Source organism: Primulina huaijiensis, chromosome 2, assembly GCF_012295235.1.
Source record: "Primulina huaijiensis isolate GDHJ02 chromosome 2, ASM1229523v2, whole genome shotgun sequence".
NCBI classification, from domain to species: Eukaryota; Viridiplantae; Streptophyta; class Magnoliopsida; order Lamiales; family Gesneriaceae; genus Primulina; species Primulina huaijiensis.
The window spans coordinates 29,089,328-29,112,894 of NC_133307.1; the positions used below are offsets into that span (position 1 = coordinate 29,089,328).

A 23,567-nucleotide genomic window follows, 5' to 3' on the forward strand; every position below is an offset into this window, starting at 1 on the left:
TATCGAAAGCACTCAATCCAGGAAAAGGAATTATTTCACTTACATTCTCGGAAATATGAAGACTCCTCCCCCTTTGCACCTATTAACACACATAATATATCAAAATTATGTATATGACAATTTAAAAATTAATATCAAGTTTTTCTTCCAAACCAAATCTATTCATGAATGGCTAGCATTTTTACTTGATTACTGTTAGCATTGCTACATATGAAGATTTCTTTAACAATCTGGCCAGTCCCTCCAGCAATGGCTCTAGCCAGTACACTATTATACTCATCAACCGCTGGTGCAAACTTTTTCCAGTTAACAACTTCCTTGCTGCTAGAAGATGAAGCAGCACTTGTGCACAGTGAATTTTCTTTAAGAAATGCATCCAGAAAGCTCAAATCACCATGTTGCTTCTGCAAAAACGTCACCCCATAGCTAAACGAATTGCCATCTTCCATCAGCAAAGAGAAGAGATTATGCAAGGCATCAAGCTTCACCACAGGCTCATCTTTTGTAAGAGGCCATTGAAGTTCATCGCCAACTTTAGTAATCGTTGCAAGAGATATACTCGAGTCGGATACTCGGAGAACCTCGAAATCTACATTGGCAAGTTCTAATGCATCGTTTTCATCCATAAGATAGACCTTGCATTCTTTTATTTTCAGCAAAGCGTCATGTTTTATGATCCTGTGTTCTGGGATTTCTTGTTTTTGCTGAATTTTTTGATCTCTTCAGCTTAAAACAGTTCATGTTCTTGAATTGCAATNAAAAAAAAAAAAAAAAAAAAAAAAAAAAAACTTTTGATACTCGATAATTTATAATTAGGAAATTATCGATTTCTGGTTTATTGGATACTTAGCGGTTTAAGAATAATATAAAAGAAAGATTGATTGAAGCGAATGATTTTGTTGTCTTTGTGACATTTTATTATTAACCCTTCCAAGGATTCCAAATCAGGAGAACGATCGTCATAATTGAAAATTTCAACATGAGAATTTTTTTTTCCTGAAAAACAGTTCAGATAAAATCTTGTTCTAGCAGGTCGAATTTTTTTTTTCCCGAACACTCTAGTAGGTCGATTTTATTTACATAAATAACAGTGAATTGCAAAATTAAATAAAACCCCCTAATTATATATTGTAGATTTCTTTCGTCAATTATTACACTATGTACAAACATTTCAAATATCTCACGTATGTTTAAAACTCTTATCAACTAACTTTTCCAAAAAATTAGAATAAAATAAAATCTAATCATCTAACAGTTCAAAATAATGAAACGTGCTATTAATTAACTACATAAAAAATATACATACACAAAACCTGTCACTGACCCTTTGGTTAAGTGGCATCACCTCTCCCATTCATGTCTTATAACCCTCAATCTCCCTACACCCCCTTGGTAAAAAAAAATAATAATAATACCAAAAATAACTCAAAAACTATTTCCTAAACTTTCTCGAATCGAAAATAACTAAAATCCCAAATACACTTGCAACTTCTGCAAAATACGCGGGGAAAATCTTTTCATCCAAAATCCGGTTTGGCACACCCCTTAATATGACTGGGATGTACACCTCTTTACTATTGGGGTCTTGAGAAGATGAACACTTTTTATGAATTGAGAAGATGAACACTTTTTATGAATCCTTTACCCAATCTACCCACAGATTGTAGCGAATCAACTAGATTGTCATCTTCTGAAAACTTGTCTCTTCTCCGTTTCTGAAATCGTACGATTAAAGGGTCAAGAATGAAATAGTTATATTCATCAGAGCCTCAGCAATGAGAATCATGAGACATACCTTTGAAAGGTACGTGAGACCAACAGCATCGCCTCCCAAAGAATCATACCATACCTTGAATACATTTGAAAACTCTTTCTGCACAAAGAAGGCAGAAGAATAGGTCTAAGTGTTCAGTATAAACAGCAATAAATACCACCCATATATATATGTCAATAGCAATTATGTTACTAGCCTCAATGTCCGCCACAAGATACTTGAGTGGTTCAAAGTTCACCATCAGATTATTTTTCAGTTCCTCCGAGCTTCCTTCCATGTCCTGAGACGAGAAAAAGGGCTGGAAACTTTTGCTAGCTCTCCCACTTATCACGTGACATCCTGCGCATAACAAATGACATAATATGTTCCAGTGGAAGGGAAAAAATAGATACATCTAAAAATTTAGGGTATGGATATATAGAGAAGGATTCAGCTGAACATAAGCAGATGACAAAAACCTTGCTTCACTTCGGATGGGAATAGAATGCGGCGTGGATAAGGCAGTTTATCCATGTGAAGAAGAATCACAGCATCGTAGTTGCTCAGAGGCGTGCGGAAAAGACACTGCAGAGGAAACAATGCATCTTTCTAATTAAATGTTGCACAAAATAGAATACTTCATCTATTACTTTTTATTAAGAATTAGTAGAAAAAATAGCGGTCACTCACTTGCCACTGGTATGGATCAATCTGATTCTCCATAAAGATTCTGGTTAACAATTTTGAACTGCTGGCCGCATATGCCACTAATCTCCTCAGCTCCTTATATATCAAATATATATGTTAACACCAAAGACAATGGCATCCAACACAAATATATCTCCCAAACAAATCAAGAAGAAATAACACAATTCAGACTTCAGAGCATGTGAAGAATAGCCATAACTAAAATTCAAACCCCATTCCGGGAAGAAGGGTGATCTTTTCACTTCTGATCAAACTTAAAAAGTAATTTAGGTGTGACCCAACGACATGATCATTCTATAAGCACACATTGAAGGTTTGGCAATTTGGCCTAAATTTATATCAAGAGTTTCATTGGCATACAAGAAACTTTTTGAATAGCATTAACCCAAAATTATGATAAAAGAAAGTCTGTTATCAAGAACTACTCACTGCCACAGTCGGTCTTTGGCTGGTCCAAGCTTCAGATGCCTTGTCATATGCAGTAGCCACAAACATAGATGGGCCAGCATTCTGGGATTCCTCTTTTCTAGTCGACATGAAATGCTCCTACACAGCATAAATATGTGCTTATAGCTTCAGCAATTCTTTGTAAAGGCAAATAAGAAATAAATAATTATCCATTAAAATCAGTTTTTAAGTTGCAGCACTTACATTAATTTCTTTTTCATCATCAGGAATCAAATCACCATTGATGTCAACAATCAATGGATAAAAACTCCAATCGTACTGTGATAATAATCTTAGGAATCTGAAAGAACAAATTATTCTTCATGGTTAAAACGACCCAACAAAATCAAAAGGCCCACCTGAGAGGGGGGAGAAGGTGTTGGCGATAAAGTAGAAGCAAGCGCAGACAAGCATATGATGAAAAATTTAACCTCAGAAATCCAGTCATTCGGGAGCATGGAGGTGTGAATGGCAAAGGCTTCAAGAAGAGATAGGCCACTAGCAGCTCAATGGTCTCTTCTGTCAATGCATTTGAAAACAGATGTGCAGATACCCAACGTTTTGCAAGCCTACAAGACAAAGAAAAGAAAGGGTCAAAGTTCAAACTTTATCTTTGTTTAAAAGATTTCTTTTTTCAACTTGTACTTCCTTTCCTTTCCATTCATGATTTCTTTCAGTTTTTTTTCCCGGGGGTACATATAATGAACGCAAATTCTCACCGAACAACTTGCCCATATATGGGAAAGCGGCCTCGTAAACCATTAATCATGCTAGAATGTTGACTAAGAAGGAAAAGATATTTATCCGAAGACATGACCGACTTCTTTTGAGAACCACCTGTAAACAGAAAAATCATTCTCAACTTCAGACTGATTAGGAAGTTACTGCTACGAAAAAGAAAAATGGTTAGGAAAAGAAAATGTCTTTACGTTTTTTATTCACCAAGCTCAAACCTCTCTCGTGCAGAATTTTAAGACGAAATGCATATCCAGACATGAAAACATCAACATCATCTTCTGTAGCTGTACATGAAATCCGAAATCTGTCCTGAAGGCTGAAGTGTTTTGCAATTAGATAAAACATCTAAACCCTGGCATTTTGACCAAAAAAACATCAAAACCAACCTCTCCGCAATTTTGAGGAGAAATGCTGATTTAGTCTTCTCCTGTGCCTGCTCATCCATTGGCCAGTTTCCAGAACCTTCAAGCTATAAGGAAGTAAGAAGTCGTTCTTGAAAATAATTGGTGAAACTAATTATCATCTGTTCTAACCTGAATCAAGACCAAAAGTGATTGTATACAGGTAGTGTATTCTTTCTCTAGTTTAACACGGGTGCCTTCTTTATGTGCTAATGGATGCGGAAAGGGAGGAAAGACAGATGTCAACCTAAAAGCTGCAGTATCAGTAAGTATAATGCTATAAGTAGCTGTGACAGCAATTCATAAAGTGCAAAGCGTTGTACTGAAGCAGACTGGGTGAGAGATCATTTTTTTCCCAATGAAGAGATTCCCAACGGCAGTTGTTGTTGACTTGATACAGATTGTTAAATAAGAACAGTGCACATCACAATTCACAATTAAATTAACATGTATGCATCAATTTCATACCTTTCGATCATTCTTAAAGATGAATAAATTAAAATTTGATAATTGTACTATCAATTTGACCTACAGATGGAACAAAGCACCTTATCCATTGTATCCATTAAGAAACATTTACAATTTTCCAATAATTGTTTATGTTTTGGTGATTATAGATCAATACTTTCACGACATCTGAGAAGTTTTATTTTCAGAGCCGATTGAGACACTGGAGCATGTCAATCATAGCTCAGCGGAGAATAGAATTCTACACCTTGACAGTGAATAAGGAAAACTCTCGTTCTGTGCTTTTTAGAAGCAAAAAAACAACAGGGTCAGTACACAGAAATCATGAAGTTGTCGATAATAAATAAATGTTAATTTACATATTTGAGTAAAGCATCTGTCTAACATTTTGGCTTCTTGTGACGGTAATAACAAAGCAACGACGAAGATTGCAGGATGATACATTTGCTTTAAAGAACCAAACAACATGAAAACAAATGGAAATAATTATCGTATTATAGTTTTCCTTCCTGCCATAGCAACATTCTTTACTAAAACTATGTAGGAATTAAGAAGTATCAGGAATGTTAATGTATCTGGGGCCTGGGCCAGCCCCCAGCCTGACCACACACCTAGCAGTGGGCATGACAAGGACCACTCGTACCCCATAGCAGACAAATTTTAAAATTCAATTTAAGCATTGGGTGAAGATTGGGCCTTTCTTAATTGCATGCCCACTCAACATATCGGTTTTGTTTTCAAAATACCAAATCTTATGTTAGAAAACCAATTAGTTCTGTTGGGGTGCAATCGCTTCTGCTTGGTAATGCAATTGAAACGTGGTGCTTGAGCTTTTGTACCGTTTAAGTTATTAGAGTTGCATCATTACCATCAACTACAGTTTATGGTAAAGTAACAAATGCGTAGTTCTACGATTGATATCAGAGCCAACATCACAGATTCAGTTCAATTCAAATTAATTGCAAAGAGTGCAATTATCAAGTGAAGGATTGTTGGAGTGCAATAATTGTCTTTGTTTGGTAGAGCAATCGAAACGTAGCGTTTGATCTGTTGTAAAGTTTAAAAAATTAGAGTTGCATCGTTATCACCAGTTATAACTTTTGGTAAAATGTCAAACGCTCGGTCATACAAGTTCCTTTCAGTTAAACTATGCCAGAAGTATCTACATTTGTTCTATGAACTCTTGTTTTTAAGGCAACAAATGGTCATTGTCATAGAAAGGAAAAAAACAGTTTCATACGTTGATGAGTACAGATTCAGCCCAAATTATATAACAATGCTAGCGTGAGGGAAGGTTGAGGGCACTAAAAATTGAGAGACAAACCTGAGTCTAGAGGCTGCACGCTGGATATCTTGAGAGGAATGTCATCAAGGAGGCGCAATTTCTTTGATAGGTCATCATATGCCTTCAACAGATTCTTAGAAAATGACATAGGATCTGCAACTTATGAATCCATATCAGTGATTCATTTTGTTTTAAAAGAAACTACAGAAAATCATCATTACACCAACAAATCAATACCTCTATTGCCATGGTGGAGCGCAAAATCAAGTTGATCTACTATGGACAATATATTTAGTTTCGGAAGGGAGAGATGACGCTGTAGAACATGCTCAAATATTTTCTTTATAATAAGATGCTTTTGCCATTCCTCATGCTCCCACACTAACAATTAAGGATGTGCCGTGAGGTCTAATTTTTCAAATCACCATTAGCATCACATAACAGCAAAGTAGAAACTAATATGGATTCCTTACCTGCAACTTCCACAATTTTACCATCACGAAACCATCTCAGTGTAGCCTTATCCCCCCAGAACTTTCTAAATGCCAGAGCCTATTTCAGTATTGGTAGCCATTTAGAAATTGATCAAAGCTACATAAACACACTGACAATGATGAAGTACACGAAAGTAAACCACCTTATCTTTGTCTTCAGAACTAGGACCCATGACGGCCTGTTTGAATGCCTCTTCCACGGAGCTTATTGTGATCCCAATAAATAAAGGTTCTCCACCCAGCATAAATAAACCCTACGATTAGAAGAAAAAACACAAATCCATCAACTCGTGACATACTTCAAGAATTGTTTTGGAAAACTATTAGTACGCATCATACATCTTCAAAATCGCACTCAGAATCAGTGTTTCTCCAGATTACTCGAACCAGCTTAATTCTCCCCGTTAATGCTTGATCTACGACATTAGATACCTTTTGCTCGTATGATCTCCAACATTCTTTATCCGAGCAGAATCCAGAAACATGAATATCATGATTGTCCTTCAGATTTAATCTAAAAAGACAATGTGTGAGACAAGTAGCAAGCACATGAAGTAGAAGGCAACTCATATAATCTTATGCATCATTAGAAATCCTAAATCAATTATTTTTGTGGTAATTTTTGGAAGAAAGTACTAATTTCACCTTTAACAAATTTTTTTCATCTTTCATACATCCTCAAAGAAATCCATACAAGATATAAATATAGTCTTTTTCACTAACAGTAAGTGTTTGAAAGACTACAAGCATACATTCACAACTTCTTGTTCACTAAAAGCAAAATGTGTTAATATGCCGCAAAAATTGAATAACATTAAATATTTACCCATCATGGGAATATGATTTATATATCGACAGTCACAGCTTTCAATTAATTAAAAAAATGTATTAATTTCTCTCTCACAGGCAAGTACAATTATATACAATTCCAATGTACCTTGTGCAATAGTCATATTTGGCAGGAAAATCAACATCCGTCATAAAGATCTCATCAAAACCCCCATCTTTACATTTATCGATGCAAGTAACTGCCGTACCAGCCTCGTCGCGAAGCTAAAAATAAATAGTTATAGTTAATGGTCAATGAATAAATAGGTCAATCTGATGACTGCTTGATTGAGATCCATAAAAGAGTATACCTCTTGGAAACCACTCAGTGAGACCCGAAATGCCATATTGTATCTAGCAAATGAATCACAAATGATCACGGGAAATAATTGCAATTGCTTCCATTTATCCTGTGATTCCAAACTTAAATTAACATCAGCAAAACAAGTGTGGGAATATTGATGTCAACATCATGTTCGAGATCCTAAACTAAATTCAAGAGAACTGTAAAAGTTAGTTGTAACATGTGATGGGTAGCAGAAGAAAAGAAAACCCATCATGTTTTTCTTTAAACAAATACTTGCCAACTTTAGAGGCTGATGAGATATGCACTAACGTCAAAGTTCAATTAGACATTTCAAATATATAGCTGAATGAAAGTAAGTTAACTACTGCAGGCCAATCTTTTAGAAATTAGTGAAAACTCCCCCACATGCTGAGAAAAGCTAACAGAACCCTAGAAATGGAAATTATCCAATAACTGTGGATAGAATTGAAACAAACATAAATGATTTCAATGTGTCACAAACATAAAGTGCAGTACCTTGTTTGCAGCATTATCTTCCCCATTGGCCTGAAAGAAGAGTCCAGTGTCCCATACTTTTGAATTGGCTGAAAAACAAAAATGGTACTGATGTAAACAGGAGATAATTTCAATAGGTAACCCATCCTAGAGGTTGTCAATGGAATCACACTTCGTTACATCAAGATGAAAACTCCAGAAGTTCAACTAATAATTGAATGGCCTTGCCAACCTAAATGTTCCACACAGTTTCTTCAAAAGTCTCGGCGACAAGAAGGAAAATTACACAAGATTTACCCTTGGCAAGTCGCCTTAACATAAAGAATGCAATTAAACTACTGGAAACACTTTACTAATGAATCAACTAACGTTACTTACAAATGTAGTCAACTACTGAAATGACAACTATGCTTTATTACAAAAAAAAAAAATGACCATCAACATTGAAAAAGGAGTAAGTCACCTCTAGCTAAGCCAACCTAACTGCAAATTGCAATCCACAATATTCAATATGAAAGTGGCTATCAAGGAAGATTTGCAAAAACCAATGAGAATTTAATAAACACCCAGATGATGCATTTAAAGATGAAAGAAAATTATTAAAAGAGAATTGCCTAGGTATTTTAATCTATCGAACATCTCACAGCCTCAGAAATGCATCGCATACTGTTCACCAAAGTTAAACAGGTGTACAAATTGCCATCATATCTACGAAAACTTAAGGGAAATTCATAGGTCAGAACATCTCAAGCACATATAATTGCCAAACATAAGATTCAGTTATAGACAAAACAATACATGCAGAGTTAGTATAATCAATCCAAGTAAGATATACTCAATCCAACTAATTTTAGAGCCATATATTACAGCAAAAGATGGGAACTAAAATCCTACCATAACATCATGAAAATTTGATTCCGGGAACTACCTTACATCTACATAGCTTACACAAAAATATGTGTATGACACATGAAGCAAAATGAGATTCACACATACCGATAAAGTCCAGTGTGATGCGCAAAATCTGAATAGCATTCATTGATCTGTTGATGCGATTTTTACCAGACTTTGAAGCAAGATATGCCATTATGATGGTGATCAGAAATCCACTTAGGCAGTCATGAACATATAAAGAACTTCGCTTCCGAGCCCAAACCTACTTCATTACACAAATATAATCTTCCATGCGGAGGAACAAAACAACTAGCAAACAAGAATAATAACGAATAAAAACACTATACTGCTTATCATACTTTCATCAGTAACAAAGCTTCTCCCAGTTCCTTCCATCCTATAAAAGTATTCTTGATGCACTCTGCATTATCTTCAATAAACATGTCCTCCAGAATACTTATGTTGTAATTTGGAGTAGCTAGTAAACCTTTATGATATTGAGGTTGCATTTAGTTGAAAATTTAAAACAAAACCCAAAGATGATAAATATAGCAACGAGCGAGGTTCATACATTGATTCATGGAGCGGATATTGTTCCTTTCCATGTCCAATTTTGATACCATGAACAAAGATGGTGCTGTAGGAATTATTTTCACTAAAAAAGCAACGTCCCCAGATAACCTTGCAGCTGATACATTGAAAAAGGCAATTGAGAAAATTACATGAAAATTATCAACAAAAAGCAGAGGAGATTAAGTATAAGAAATTTAAACCTGAATAAACAACCAATATAGGTTTTCGTGCCTCGCTATGGAATGTGGACCATCTCACATCTTGAACTAAAGAAGAACATTTCAAATATTTTTTGATTATGCAAAGATAAAGAAATCTTTTTGCATGGTAACGATGATTGAGATAGTCTTTTTCATGAAAGCATTCCTGTAAAAATAGAAAGAAAAGATAAAGATTTGGATGTAAAGTATTGCTAAAACATGCATTGTACGTTACAGTATAAGATAGTTATGTCTCTGAATATTTGATAAGACAAACAACCCCATACCACAAAACTTATTAGACAATGGGTAGGGGCATACTTCACATGTTTATAACAATAAAATTAAACCATGATGTTGAAAGAAACTTGTTATGTTAGATTCCTAGCAGCATTTTCTCCATATCAATCTAATCATTTCACCTTAAAGACTTTGAATATTAAAAGTTAAAACACGTTTTTTTTAAAAAGTTCCATTGCCACCTGGTGAATGATGATCTTAATCAACAACAAGATTCTATTTTAAAGGAAACATGAATAACTCTTTCAATATTCTCAGAAAAATATTTTCTTCATGACAATGATAGTCCGTAAGGTCATTAAGCATTTAGCAAAATGTGGTGGCATAAAAACTGATGGGCATTGGGATCAGTTTTGCACAGCAGTTAATAGGAAAAGCCAAACACAAATAAAAAAAAGTAACTGTATGTGAGTCTTTTAACGGATTTTTAACAGGTCTCAAGACCCTGAATTCTATTTTAAAAACCCACTTTCAATTTTTGGATAATTAAAAGATGCAATATCAAGTTTCATAATTCCACCAAAATAAAACCTCAAAGATTACAAAATTTCACAAAACCTGAGCTTTGAAAATACAAAATTTATAGAATAATTCCAAATCACAAAAACTAAATCTTCACATGAAATATTCCACAGAATTATCATTGTATCTCATCCAATCAAAATCGAAACACATATTAATCATCACATGAAATATTCCACAGAATTCTCATTGTATGTCGTCCAATCAAAATCGAAACACATTTGTATTCAATAACCAATGTTTTCATAGCTAAAGCCAAGACAATATTCTAACTTTTTAAAACTTCAGAGCTAACTTATGCTTATTTGAAGTTAGGAAAAAAGTACCTTGGGTAACCTGAGAAAAATATCCACATTTACATCCGGCCTTGCAATGGATTGAAATGAATAACTCCCCCCAATTTCTATAGACTTTGGCCTCCGGAACTTAAAGTCTACTTTATCCGCACCGACGTCACGCACAAATCCGGATGCAACAGCAGCCGTAACCTACCACAAATAGCAGCAACAAAATTAAAAATAAATTATCAAATTCCACCAAAAGGGGATAAATCACAATAACACATAAAAGTTTTTTCTGATAAGAAACAAAAAAATCACCGATAAATATAAAATTTCCAAATACAAAAACAATAAAAAATTAGAATCGATGACCCAACTCGCCATCTGAGCTAGTTCATCTCTTTCCACTCTCCAATTAGTTGTTTATATAATTTATCTTTACAACAAAGTTTCAGTTTTTCCGAAACCTTTTCAGAACGAAATCAGCAAATAAAAAAATCTAATGGTAGAAGAAGCCGTGAAACTGAAAAACTAAAAAGTGCACTCTGGGGAACGTACCTGAACATCATCTGGAATTCCATCTATTGCTTCTTTGATCGATGAAACAACATCATCGATTATTTGAGTATTGGCAGGAGAATAGTCGAGTTGCACTTCCTTCAATAGCTCTCTCAACTTCAAACTCCTCGAATCAGTATAAATTTTCACGGAAGCCATATTTCTGTCCAGACTATTGGAGCAATCGTTCCAGGTTAAAGGAATATATATATATGTGTGTGTGAGAGAAGTGGGGAAATTGATGGGCCGTTCTCTGTGGCCCGTTTAGTATTTTAGATTTAGACTCTGCGCCCGTTTGTGCGATAGGTATTTTATTTTTTAAAATAAATGTTTATCTAGTTCCGATTTCTCATTTTCAGAAACTGAACCGTAAAACCTCGGTTTGGTTCCGGTTTACTATGACGGATTTTTAGAGATGATTATGGTTTAGGTTTAGGTTTAGGTTTAGGTTTAGGTTTACGGTTTCAGATTTGGTCAAACATGAATTTTCGATTTTCCATTATTAATTACGTATTTACAAAATACTGTCTCAATTGGTTTCGGTTTACGGTCTCAGATTTGGTCAAACACTAATTTTTCGATTTTCCATGATGTATATCTGCCTTTGGATTTTCATGTATGCTTTGAATGACATGGTGATTCAAATTACTCGATGCTTTAATGGTTCATTTCTTTGATTTTGTATTGGTTTGACGGCAACGGTATGATTATAAATTGCATAATTAATGTGGGAACGAAGTAAAATCGAAGCTATGAATGAATGAGGCATAGTTAATTTTACCATTAATTTAAATTTAAATTATAAAAATAACATGTATTAGTCTGCAAAACACGTCAGTCATCTAAAATGCACTAAGCAAGCTTTATGTGACAAGTTAGCTCGAGATAAGTGTTGACAGAGATAATTGAATTCATAACCATTGTCTAATCGCTCACCTATTTTAATACGTTGCATCATGTCAAAACTTGTTATATGCTTATGTATATTTTGATTTTGGAACGTACAATATGCAAATCAATGCTATCTGACAAATTAAAATTGTTTTGAAGTCTTCAATTTTGAGCAATGTTCTAAAACGCGCCCGCTTAGGCGCTAGGCGGCAACCTACTGCACCGAAAAGGTGCTAGGAGGTCAGCCTGGACACCCTTAAATAGGCCTGATTTGTTTTGAAAAAAATTATTTGGGGTTTCAATATATTAGAGCCCAATTTAAAAATTAAAAGTTGAAAAGAGGCTACCCTAAATCTAACGTAGCACCAAAGAAATCAAGAAGCCTGATGGGAAATATTTACCTCTCCCGTCTTGTGGAGTAGCGGCGATGTCTTTCTTCTACCTCTTTTTTCTTTCGGTTTCTTGCGTTTCTTGATATATCTGCCTTTGCTACCTCAAGTATATGAAACAGATTTGAAGAATTTTCATCACTGATTCTGGTACCATTTTATTAAGCAACTTCCACTGGTTTATCGTTATCTCAATCTCCCCGTTTCAGGTGAGTGTGAAAGTCGTTGGTACCGTAGAATCCGATTAACACAGCCTAGTCTTCGTCTACACGGACTAGGCGCTAGGCGCTAATCTGACGTCCGACTAACGCCTAGCAAATTTTACAACCTTGATTTTGAGTTACAAAAGTTGGTTGAAAAACTTTGTACATGTCTCTTCTTTAGACGACCTATAATATTTTTGTTAGCTTGGAATTTTTTTTCCCATGATGCGTTGAGTAATTTAATATTTGTTTATCTTGAAAGTTTGTTGGCTTAGTTATTGTGCTATGTTTATTCTTAAATATTTGATAACCATGCCTATGTGATTTAGTATTAATTCATCAATTAATGTGTTTAACATGCTTTGATTATGCATAGGCAGTTGTGTTACTTTAAAGTTTAAATATACTTAACCTAAATGATTAGCTAGTGTAGTGCCTAAGACCATATCCAATCATGGCACCACATTGGTGCTACACCATTGTGGTGCCATGATATTTCACTCCAATCCAGCACCAAAACTGGCGCTGGATTGGAGCAGCTCTACAAGCTGTGGATTAAAGATGGCCTAAATGTTTTTATGACTCCTTTAGACCATCTCCAATCATGGCACCACATTGGTGCCACACCATTATGGTGCCATGATATTTCACTCCAATCCAGCACCAAAACTGGCGCTGGATTGGAGCAGCTCTACAAGGTGCTCCAAATTGTTGCGCCACAATTTTTTTTATTTTTTAATTTGATAAATTTAATATAAGTGTTTAATATTTAATTAATTAATATTTTTTTGAAATTTTAATTATAAAATTTTTAATATTCTGATTAGAAATTAATTAAGTGTAAAAATAAAAAATAAAAAAAACACAGATTAAATTAATAATGCGTTAAAATGGTACAAATTACGAACAAAAAACAACAATTCAAGATGCAATGGAAGCACCTGTTCCAGACGTTGAAATGATGGTCAATGACGAAAATACAAGATTTCAAGAATTTCTCGCTCGTTATAAAAAAATGAAAAATAGAGATGCTCACTATGAATTACGAAATACATTAATTGAGCATTTATGAGAACAATATAGTAATTTGAATATTTAATATTGTATTTTTGTTGTATTATTAATTTAATATCAAATGAACGTGTTTTTTTCAATGATATTTTGATTTTATTAAAATATAGTTTGTATTAAATAATTGTACGTAAATCAAATAATTATTTTGTTAATATGAAATAATTAATTCAAATTTTAATATATAAATTAAAATATTTAAATATATATATTTTAATATATAAATTATAATATTTAATTATCATTATATTATCAAATTATAAATAATTAACATAAAACAGAAATATTAATATTGAAAAGAAAAAGAATATTCTTGGAATATTCTATTGTAGTGTAAAATGTAATGCAATGTGGTTGGAGATGATTTTAGTGTAACACCAATGTAGTGCAGAATGTAGTGCAGTGGATTGGAGATGGCTTTAGGTTAGTTTCTAAATTTTTTTTATTCATAGGATGTTTGTTAAATGTAAAATATATGGTGGTGTATAATAGAGCTTATGTCTAAATGATAAATTGATCAATATATTTGCACAAGCTCTATTGTATGTGACTTTTTAATTTCTAAGTTTTTAAAATTATCAAAAATATTTTAAACCAAGTTTTGAAATTGCTTCTAAATTGAAGGTTGGACGGTCTATTTATCTATCTACGCTACTATCACATAAAGAAATAAATATATATTAACTAATATTTATGGTTTCTGGTCTCATGTCATATAGATCTAAAAATAGATTAGATCCGTCTACCATATAAAATAGATGAGTTAAGTTGATAGTTTTTCAACAGACCAAAATAACATGACGAACATCAGGTTACGGACCAACCCGTCTCATCCAATTAAATTACATACAAAATTGGGTACGTCGGCCAAAGTAAGTGCTTTGAATTGGTAAGTTATCGATCTTCACAAAAAAAAAAAAACGAGGCGAGGTGGATGGCGGCTTCGCCCCGCTAATCAATTTCGACATGTTTATCTGATGATAAGCCTTTTACCTAGAATAACTCGTCCAGAGGTAAACAAGAAATTGTCAAATTGGGAAGATGCACTGCATGTTCATTTTTGTAATAAGATCCAAACAATCTCTGAATTATAACTATCGAACTATACGTCACTTAGTCTAAACAAACAAAGTCGTCCTTTTTTCCTTTTCTTTTCTTCTCTGCGGTGATGACCAGGCAATCCCAATCTCATTTTCTCGTCCCATGCATGTAAGCTTGTTTACTTTGGAATTGGAATATACTAACTTATATTAAAAATAAATTGGAAAAGGTGGAACATTTTTTTGATTAAAAATTATTTTAGAATAATATTTATATATAGTAAAGTAATACATAAATGGTTTTTTTTGTTAATATTTAATTTGTTTACATTAAAATTGCTTTTGATTTTTTATATTGGACTTTTGGGTTTTAAATTTTATTTTATGTTTTTTTAAAGATGTGATTTGGAAGGGGGTATAATTGGGTCTGGGAAAGAAACGCAGTGATGGTGACCTTACCGACCGTCGATTGTATTATAAATAGTATAGATAATCACGCCATTTTATGTCACCACATAATTGAAATATTCGTCCCTCTTAATTTCTTTTTTATTCGGGTCCATTAATTCACAGATCAACCGGGAATTTGTAGGTTTCTTCTCGTTTCGATTTTGATTTCCTGAAAGGACGTGATTTCTTTTTCGTTTTTGGCTAAAGATCCGATTTTTAGAGGTGGGTTATCTGTAACTTTGATTGTTTTTTTATTTGTTTTGCAGATTGATTCTTAAATAAAAATGGGTAATGCTTCATCAATGCTGACACAATACGATATTGAAGAAGTTCAGGAACACTGTAATAATCTATGTAAGTGGTTGTTCTTGCAGTATGTAAACTGTCTTGCGTGGTCTCTTTTTTCGTGGTGGTAGGGAAATCCGCGGTTTTTTGTTCTCTAATTTCTTTTTGAATTTATGATAATTTAGTTACTCAGCACGAAATAGTGTCACTGTATAAGAGATTTTGCCAACTGGATAGGAATGCAAAAGGATTCATATCAGCAGATGAGTTTTTGTCAGTACCAGAATTTGCAATGAATCCACTTTCTCAGGTAGAATCAGATAAAAATTGTAGATTTTTTGTATGATTTCATATGAAATAGATTGTAACGTTGATGTGTAGTTTTTCTAGTACTCCCATCGAATAGAATCCAGGCTTGTGTTGAACTTTTTCCTCGTACATCTCACTTAGTTTGGTTTGATACGTGACTTTGGTTGGATGTTGTTTTGATTAATGGCACTTTTTAATTTTTTTAAAAATATAATCTTTATATTTTCATGTGAAGTATATGTATAAAAGTGGAAAAGGTCATATATTTTAAAATCTTGTTCTACTATATATTTAAAAATTGAAAAGTTTATATATCAAAATCTTGGTATTAAATCTCTAAATTTTATTTCCTTTTTTATGGGTTCTTTGTAGAGATCGCTAACAATGGTGGATGGCTTGAATTTCAAGGACTTTGTTGCATTTTTGTCTGCTTTCAGTGCAAAAGCGACTGCATCTCAGAAAATCGGGAGTAGGTTTCAAATCTGCTATTTGCCTTTCCATGGTTTAAATGATAAATGCACGCTTTTCTTTTTCTAGGCATTTGTAATAAATTAGGATAAGATATTGCTATTTACACCAATGGTATTAGATATGTGTACATGAGATTTATTGTTGTGTTTGGGGATATGAAATAGCTTTTCATCAATGTTGCTTAAAGATTGTGATTTAGAAACTAATACGGAGAGTCTAAATTTTGGAATTCCGTCTTTTCGGGTGATTGGATTTTGTAGCTTTCTGTTGTTTCAAAGGGGACCTCCATAAACTTGTAGACTAGTCGTAAATCGTAATGCAAATAACTATTGACTGCAAAAAACTTTAAAAGAAGAAGATGAATAATGTTACTGTGTTATTACAAGCAGATCATGCTTTGTGATCGTATTGAGATGTCCAGTTTGGTAATTAACTTTTTTATGAGAGCAGGCATTCATTTGTGCTCTAGTTGATGTGTTTCTTCTAGATTATATTCATATTAAGTAATTTCTTGATACCTGGTCAGTTTTATGACTCAAAATATACCCTTCATCCGGCTTCTGAACTTTTTAATTCTCTTACCTGTCCAGTTATCTTCAAAGTATATGACAGTGATGGCAAAGGAAAGGTGACTTTCAACGACATAATTGAAGTGCTCAAGGATTTGACTGGACCATTTATGTCGGATAAGCAACGAGAGGTACTAAACAACTGGATTTCAAGTCTTTGAATTGCGAATTCTTGATTATTTATTTCCTTTTCTAAAACTATAACCGAGTTCCCTTGCACGTTTTCGTACCATTGAACTCTGTGTTAAACTTGTTTATTTGTTATTGTGGATTTTTCAGGAAGTTTTATGTCAGCTTCTGCAAGAAGCTGGATACACAAGTGAATCTTCTCTTCTGTTGGATGATTTCATTAAGGTCCGTCTGTTTTTTTTGCCAGCCAGTCATATCTTATCTTATGATCTTGCGCACTGCCACAACTTTTTTGTATTGGCAGTAAAACCATATCTCTAAAACTTGAGAAATTTAAAGCGGAACAAAGTTATGCTTGCTACAATGTATAATACGTAAAACTTGATCGAACTTACGGAAACATGAAATATTGAGGGAGAAGGTGGTGATTGCTCCTCTCTGCAGCGTCACTGCTTGCACAGCTGAATATGGAACCCGTAACAGTAGATAAAACTAAATCCCAAACGCATGTTCTTTGTTAATGAATGAAAGAAATGGGAAACGTGTTTGGAATAAACAGCGACTTGATTCACCGTATGTTTGCGATGACCGACTGTCTCATTTCTTTATGCTTGTGATTCAGATATTGGACCGTGAAGGTCTGAAAATGGAGGTGGAAGTCCCAGTTGATTAACCAAGCCTGATGTTGCGCAACTTGCCTTTGATTAGGAAATAACAAAGACAGAAGATTCGGTGGTATACTAGAGTTAACATCGTCCATTTCCTTTCAATTATGGGAATGAGGAATGTATATTGTAATAAACTATACCATGGGCTTCAAAAATGACAATTTATATATGATTTAATCAAATTTTGGTATATCCTATGCGTTATTAGGAAATAAATTTTATTAATGAGTATCTTTTTGACATAATCATTTTCATCTAATTACTGCTAAATTAATCAATACATTTGTCGAATGTTGTCTCTCACATATTGAGTTTCTTTTATGATATCTTAATTTTATCTACCACTTTAATTTGAAATGGTAAGCTTGCAAGGGTATTCATCATTTTTAAGATAATGCGATTAATTTTAAAGAAATTAGTATTTTTTTTAGTTAGGATAAATAAACGTTATAAGATTAGTGTTTGAGATTACAAATAAATGTATTTTAAATGCTAATTAATGATATCTATTTTATTTAGTTAATTCTAAAAACTCAAATATAAACGTCATTATATAATCAGATATTAACTTGATATTTTATAAATTGATATTTTGTCAGACAAAATGAGTCATATTTTTTAATATTGGTTGGGTTTGGTTTTTGGTTTTAGTTATACATTTAAATTTATCCTTTTAATTGTCCTAAGAAAATAAAAAATATTAAGTTTTAGTTATACCAATAAAACATTAAAGCTTTTATTTAATCTAGCTTATTTTAAAATTAATACACTCAAATTTAAACGAACAGAAAAATTACAAGTATGATGATTTTTTAATTAAATTATAACAATTGATATAAATGGTAACAATAATATAAATCTAAACATAAATCTAAAACTTATACTGCAATAAAACGAATTCTATTTTTTGTTTTGTGGGCTTTTTTCTATATTAGCAAATATTTTGAAATTTCATTACATATAATTTTATAATAATAATGAACAAGGTGTTGAGAAAATACAGCAAAAATTTGCTTCCTCCCCTCTATGAAATCAAGATTTTTGACGACAGCACACTTCACTAGATGCCTTGATTATGTAACCCACTTGCTAAATTTAGAGCCGCAGTTTCTGTTTACTAAATGTGTACAATGGGACAAATCTTGCAGCAGAAAACACAAATTACAATACTTCAAATCTTATGTAACATCATTGTATCTTATACTGCCTCTCGGATTCTCACTACTACTAAAGTCAACCTCGGCAACTCTCTAGCTATCACAAGCAAGATCGAGTGCAATTGCATTCAAATTTTCAAGAACCAAAAGGAAATGTCTGGAGATCAAGATGTTATCGATGCTGGTGCATCGGGATTTTTGGCTTCAAATCATGCCACAGGTCGCACATTGTCCCAGAATCGGTTCCAAAGGAGCAAAATGGAAGAGATTAAACGAAGATTGCAAGTTCTTGAAGACGAAGCCGAAGTTTTACGGAGAGTTTTCTTGGAAAGTTTAGAAGGAAGAGCCAAGCTTATGGCGGAGATATATGAAATGTTCGAGAATATACAAAATTGCCTCATGCTAAAACAACAACAAAGGGACGACAGATGCAGTAACGGAGATCAGATCATTCCACCTCTCTTGGTACACAGTTCCCAACTAATTACTCATTTACTTGAGATTAGAACCAGTGGTTTAGTATATACTATACCCATTACACGGTTAACATGCCTCACATATGTATTCAATAGATGTTTATATCTTTGCCATTTTGATTCACAGAATTGTTAAATTTATTAGTCATTCAATTTTTGTTAGTTTCAATAATTTTTTCCCAATTGACATGACATACACACATTAGTATCTTGTAAAAAAATAAATAAAACTACAAAAAATAAACAAATTAAAACTAAAATTTGACAACGTAAATGACTAAAATTACCATTTTTTGTATTGGAAATGTACTTATTACATGAGAGATTGTTTTAGCCGTTGTAACGATCAACTCTAAAACTTGTACATACAGGGTAAGAGAAGGGGTCTGCTGCAAGTTCTGCGCCAAGAGCCAAATCCATCTCTTGTCAACAGAGATTTAAAAGCTAAGGCTTTGGTATAGATTTTTTTCTCTATTTCATGTGTTTTTCCTGATTATTTCCATATAATTCTAGCTCAAGGATAATCATTATGGGCAGATAGAAATTTTCAATATTGGTAGAATAATAATTACATGCTCTTTAACATTGGTTGATGAGAGTGCCTCATTCCCTCAATCATCTCTATTTTCCTATGGTATATTTTTCTCCGTTTGATCAAGTTTTGGCTTATTTCTTGAGCCAAGAAAGCTTAAACTATCACACTCAGTTTAGCCTTATTAAGTTTCTGCTCGTTCGATCTGCACATCTAAGTGCATATGACTTCCCCATGCGCTGATCAAGAACCGTTACACTGCGCACCACCAACTGAACATACTCGAGACAATCATCGGCTTCTTCTGCGCCATGTCCTAAACATTTGCCTTGAAATAACTCAAAAGCATAAAAATAAAATATCTCGTTGCAATGACATCTCTTCTGTTAGCTAGGGGTTGTTAAAATATATATCTGATAATAACTAACTAGCTAAAATCTCCTTATTTCGCGCTGACCCATCGGCTTATTAATAAACAATAGAATTTAATATGGTTGGCAGCACCTCAAGGTGATAAGCTCTTAACTTGTTCACCAACTAGCTAGAGCTGCGAGAGGCCTATCGATTAAAGTTTAAATATTGTTTAGTATTAACTAATTGATATAGATCATTTCTTTTGAGCAAATTGATATATACACTTTTGTGGGCGAATTTGATTTTAGCGGATCAAGTGTAGCAGCAAATTAACTGGGCAAATTTCAATTTAGGACAGATACGTGGATTATAAATAAATCCATGTTTGTTTAGTTTATTTGTAAGAGATATGACAATTTTTATTAGACATCTCATAATTAGAAGCAACCAATTTTTGTCTAGTGATATCAATGTTACAACAAAAATATAATATCTTGGGTTCGAGATTTAGTAATTGCGAAAAATTTTAAAAAATGATTTATTCAATCCAATATCAAAAATAAATTTCAAACATCTAAATCACATTTATATGCAATCAAATTTATAATATCCATAAAAATTAAGATTTAAATCTAATTCAACCTAAAATTAAACCAAAAGCTTTGAGAAAACTTAATGCGACTTTCATATAGTCATTGATCTATACTACCCACGTAGTAAATTCGAATAAAACCCATGTCACATATGAAACCATGAGCAGTGAAGCTTGTTGACTACTTTTTTTATTTATTTTCAAGTTAAAAAAAAAAACATAATTTTAGGACAGCCACAAGAAAACATGCGATCGTCTCCACATCGCTCACTCCTCCACTTCACCACTCTCGCCTACTCTAATACTCTCCTCCTCCTCCGCTCCATGGCCGCCGCCGCCGCCGCCGCCTCCTCTTCTAAGCCTGTTAGCCCAGAAAACACCAAAGTGGGCTGGATCGGCACCGGAGTGATGGGCCAATCCATGTGCTCGCATCTCCTCAAGGCCGGCTACACAGTGACCGTCTTCACCCGCACCAAATCCAAAGCAGATTCCCTACTCTCCATGGGGGCCCACTGGGCCGACTCCCCTAATTCCTTGGCTTCCAAGTCCGACGTCGTATTCTCCATCGTGGGCTACCCCTCCGACGTCCGCCACGTCATCCTCCACCCCACGACCGGTGCTCTCGCCGGCCTCCGATCTGGCGGAGTACTAGTCGACATGACCACATCCGATCCTTCCCTTGCCGTCGAAATCCACTCCGCCGCCACTTCCGCTTCCTGTTCCTCAATCGACGCACCCGTATCTGGCGGAGACCGCGGCGCCCGCCTCGGTTCCCTCTCCATTTTCGCCGGTGGAGACGAAGCCGTAACCACCCGCATCACACCATTGTTAAACCATTTAGGTAGAGTGTATTATATGGGAGGACCTGGAAAGGGGCAGTTTTGCAAATTAGCCAACCAAGTAACCATAGCCACCACCATGGTGGGTCTGTGTGAGGGTTTGATTTATGCATCAAAAGCTGGTTTGGATTTGACCAATTACTTGAATGCTATCTCCACCGGGGCTGCGGGTTCGAAATCTTTGGATTTGTATGGGAACAGGATACTGAACAGGGATTTCGAAGCTGGGTTTTACGTGAATCATTTTGTTAAAGATTTGGGGATATGTTTGGGGGAATGCCAGAATATGGGGTTGGCTTTGCCTGGGTTAGCATTAGCTCAGCAGCTGTATGTGTCACTAAAGGCTCATGGAGAAGGCGATTTAGGAACACAGGCTCTTGTTTTAGCATTAGAGAGGCTCAATAATATCTCACTCGAATCCGAGAGTTCGAATTTAAAAGAAAAATAAATTGGTACAATGTTCAACTTATGCGATTGGTAGACCTATATGTGAATCCCATGATCTGAATTCTGTATTGAAATTCAGAATTACTTTCAAATGAAATCTTGACTGTTAAATGGATTGTGCGTTCATTTGATGCTTTGTATTCCATGATGCAGCTTGTATTGGGAAACTACTTACGTGATTCTCAAGTTTATGTCTTTCTGCATTTTGTAATGCTGTATGTACACTTATATGTTGTTTTGCTTTTAGTTCTCTTTGTCAATGTTAAATGCTGTAACTTTGTTACATCTCCTCTTCTTTATAATGAAGTGAAGTGTTTTTAGTTGACCTTTTAAGTTTAAGAGTAAGAATATATAATCTTGTAGATTTATCTGGAAAATATCTGAATCACTTATTGCAACATTATGATTGTTTATACGTGTGGGGAGATAGTTTAGGAACTATGAGTTTGCAGTGTTGTGGAAAAATCCAATGATTAATGGTTGGAAGAAAAAAGCAGGTGAGTGCCTTATCCCAAAGAAGGTTACTGAGCTTGATTATGTGTCTGAAATGCTGTTGTAGTTGATGATTTGGTTATAAATGTGTGTTGTCTTGTGATGGATTATGGTGTGAATGTGGATTTAACATCTTTGACGAACTCTGTTATCGCGATCTATTAAAGTATAAACACAATATCTTATATTGTAGTGGTTCCAACATTGCTGCTTATTGCTGGTCGATGTTGAAGTTTTTTTGGAGCGTGTTAAAAATACGATTAGATTCTTGGACCTAGCCGGAGAGAATTGTGGATCATTGCTATGAACAATCATTAATTGCCCTGTATATTCTTAACTTTGGAAACTAGTTGCTTCCCAATAAGTAGTTAGATTTCATGATTGTGTTGCGGAGTACATCCTTTATCGGTGGTTCTAGGCAATTCAAACTAGTGTGTTTTATGTTGTTTCAGGTCAGAACTTCATGTGTTGTCCATGTATGTGGCTTGAAATCGCATTCAAATTGCAGATATCGAATTGATAGTGAAACCAAATACACCCTTTTTCGTGGTCAAGTACGAGTTTCCTATTCGGTCTGTAAGGAAGTTGTTCGATTTGGTCAAGGAATGTGCAGGGTACTTATTTGTACTGGCGTGCATAAACCTCTTCTTTTCAACCTTTCCCCTGCTAAAAGGCTCTATTTAGGTTGGAGTTCTTTCTAGCCAATCTTTTCGACAAATCTTCATTCAACACATCTCATCGCTAATGAAGCTGATGTATGGCAGTACAAAATATTTTCGTGGTATGGAACTTTTGGGATTCAATCTCGAACAAGAATAAAATTCATTTCGCACTATAATTTCCTAAAACTTTCATGTACCCACTGCAAAGTGGATCTCTCCTTCGTTTTACTTTTTTCAGTGCTTGCATACATGAAAATGTAGGGATGAGAGATACGAGATCACTGAGAAA

General features: G+C 34.3%; 3 protein-coding genes across 8 annotated transcripts; 2 read left to right on the plus strand and 1 right to left on the minus strand.

Moving 5' to 3' along the window:
* Window positions 1-1,262: 1,262 nt before the first annotated feature.
* On the minus strand, window positions 1,263-11,522 carry LOC140971390 (uncharacterized). 5 transcript variants are annotated; one of them, XM_073433641.1, is made up of 26 exons: window positions 11,253-11,522; window positions 10,740-10,901; window positions 9,592-9,757; window positions 9,390-9,506; window positions 9,178-9,305; window positions 8,921-9,080; window positions 7,946-8,013; window positions 7,434-7,532; window positions 7,232-7,347; window positions 6,634-6,808; window positions 6,438-6,548; window positions 6,274-6,352; window positions 6,038-6,181; window positions 5,840-5,953; window positions 4,180-4,301; window positions 4,033-4,115; window positions 3,838-3,962; window positions 3,628-3,745; window positions 3,340-3,477; window positions 3,113-3,209; window positions 2,891-3,007; window positions 2,444-2,536; window positions 2,233-2,338; window positions 1,967-2,113; window positions 1,796-1,869; window positions 1,263-1,715 (listed from the first exon to the last, which is right to left on the minus strand). In XM_073433641.1, the coding sequence occupies exons 1-26, from the start codon at window positions 11,409-11,411 to the stop codon at window positions 1,605-1,607; spliced, it is 3,129 nt and encodes a 1,042-aa protein (XP_073289742.1). In that variant the 5' UTR covers window positions 11,412-11,522; the 3' UTR covers window positions 1,263-1,604. The 5 variants fall into 5 exon arrangements, with proteins under 5 accessions (XP_073289742.1, XP_073289743.1, XP_073289744.1 ...); XM_073433642.1 differs by having other exon boundaries at window positions 1,796-1,873; window positions 1,971-2,113; window positions 9,178-9,296; window positions 11,253-11,521; XM_073433643.1 differs by having other exon boundaries at window positions 1,796-1,873; window positions 1,971-2,113; window positions 3,838-3,930; window positions 4,033-4,108; window positions 11,253-11,521.
* Window positions 11,523-15,282: 3,760 nt separating this feature from the next.
* Window positions 15,283-17,913, plus strand: LOC140971391 (uncharacterized). 2 transcript variants are annotated; one of them, XM_073433645.1, is made up of 7 exons: window positions 15,283-15,438; window positions 15,563-15,650; window positions 15,767-15,891; window positions 16,263-16,359; window positions 16,952-17,061; window positions 17,210-17,284; window positions 17,682-17,913. In XM_073433645.1, the coding sequence occupies exons 2-7, from the start codon at window positions 15,581-15,583 to the stop codon at window positions 17,730-17,732; spliced, it is 528 nt and encodes a 175-aa protein (XP_073289746.1). In that variant the 5' UTR covers window positions 15,283-15,438; window positions 15,563-15,580; the 3' UTR covers window positions 17,733-17,913. The 2 variants fall into 2 exon arrangements, with proteins under 2 accessions (XP_073289746.1, XP_073289747.1); XM_073433646.1 differs by having other exon boundaries at window positions 15,299-15,434.
* Window positions 17,914-21,042: 3,129 nt separating this feature from the next.
* LOC140971392 (probable 3-hydroxyisobutyrate dehydrogenase-like 1, mitochondrial) lies at window positions 21,043-22,313 on the plus strand. The gene has a single exon (XM_073433647.1). The coding sequence runs from the start codon at window positions 21,085-21,087 to the stop codon at window positions 22,123-22,125; it is 1,041 nt and encodes a 346-aa protein (XP_073289748.1). The 5' UTR covers window positions 21,043-21,084; the 3' UTR covers window positions 22,126-22,313.
* The last annotated feature ends 1,254 nt before the right edge of the window (window positions 22,314-23,567 follow it).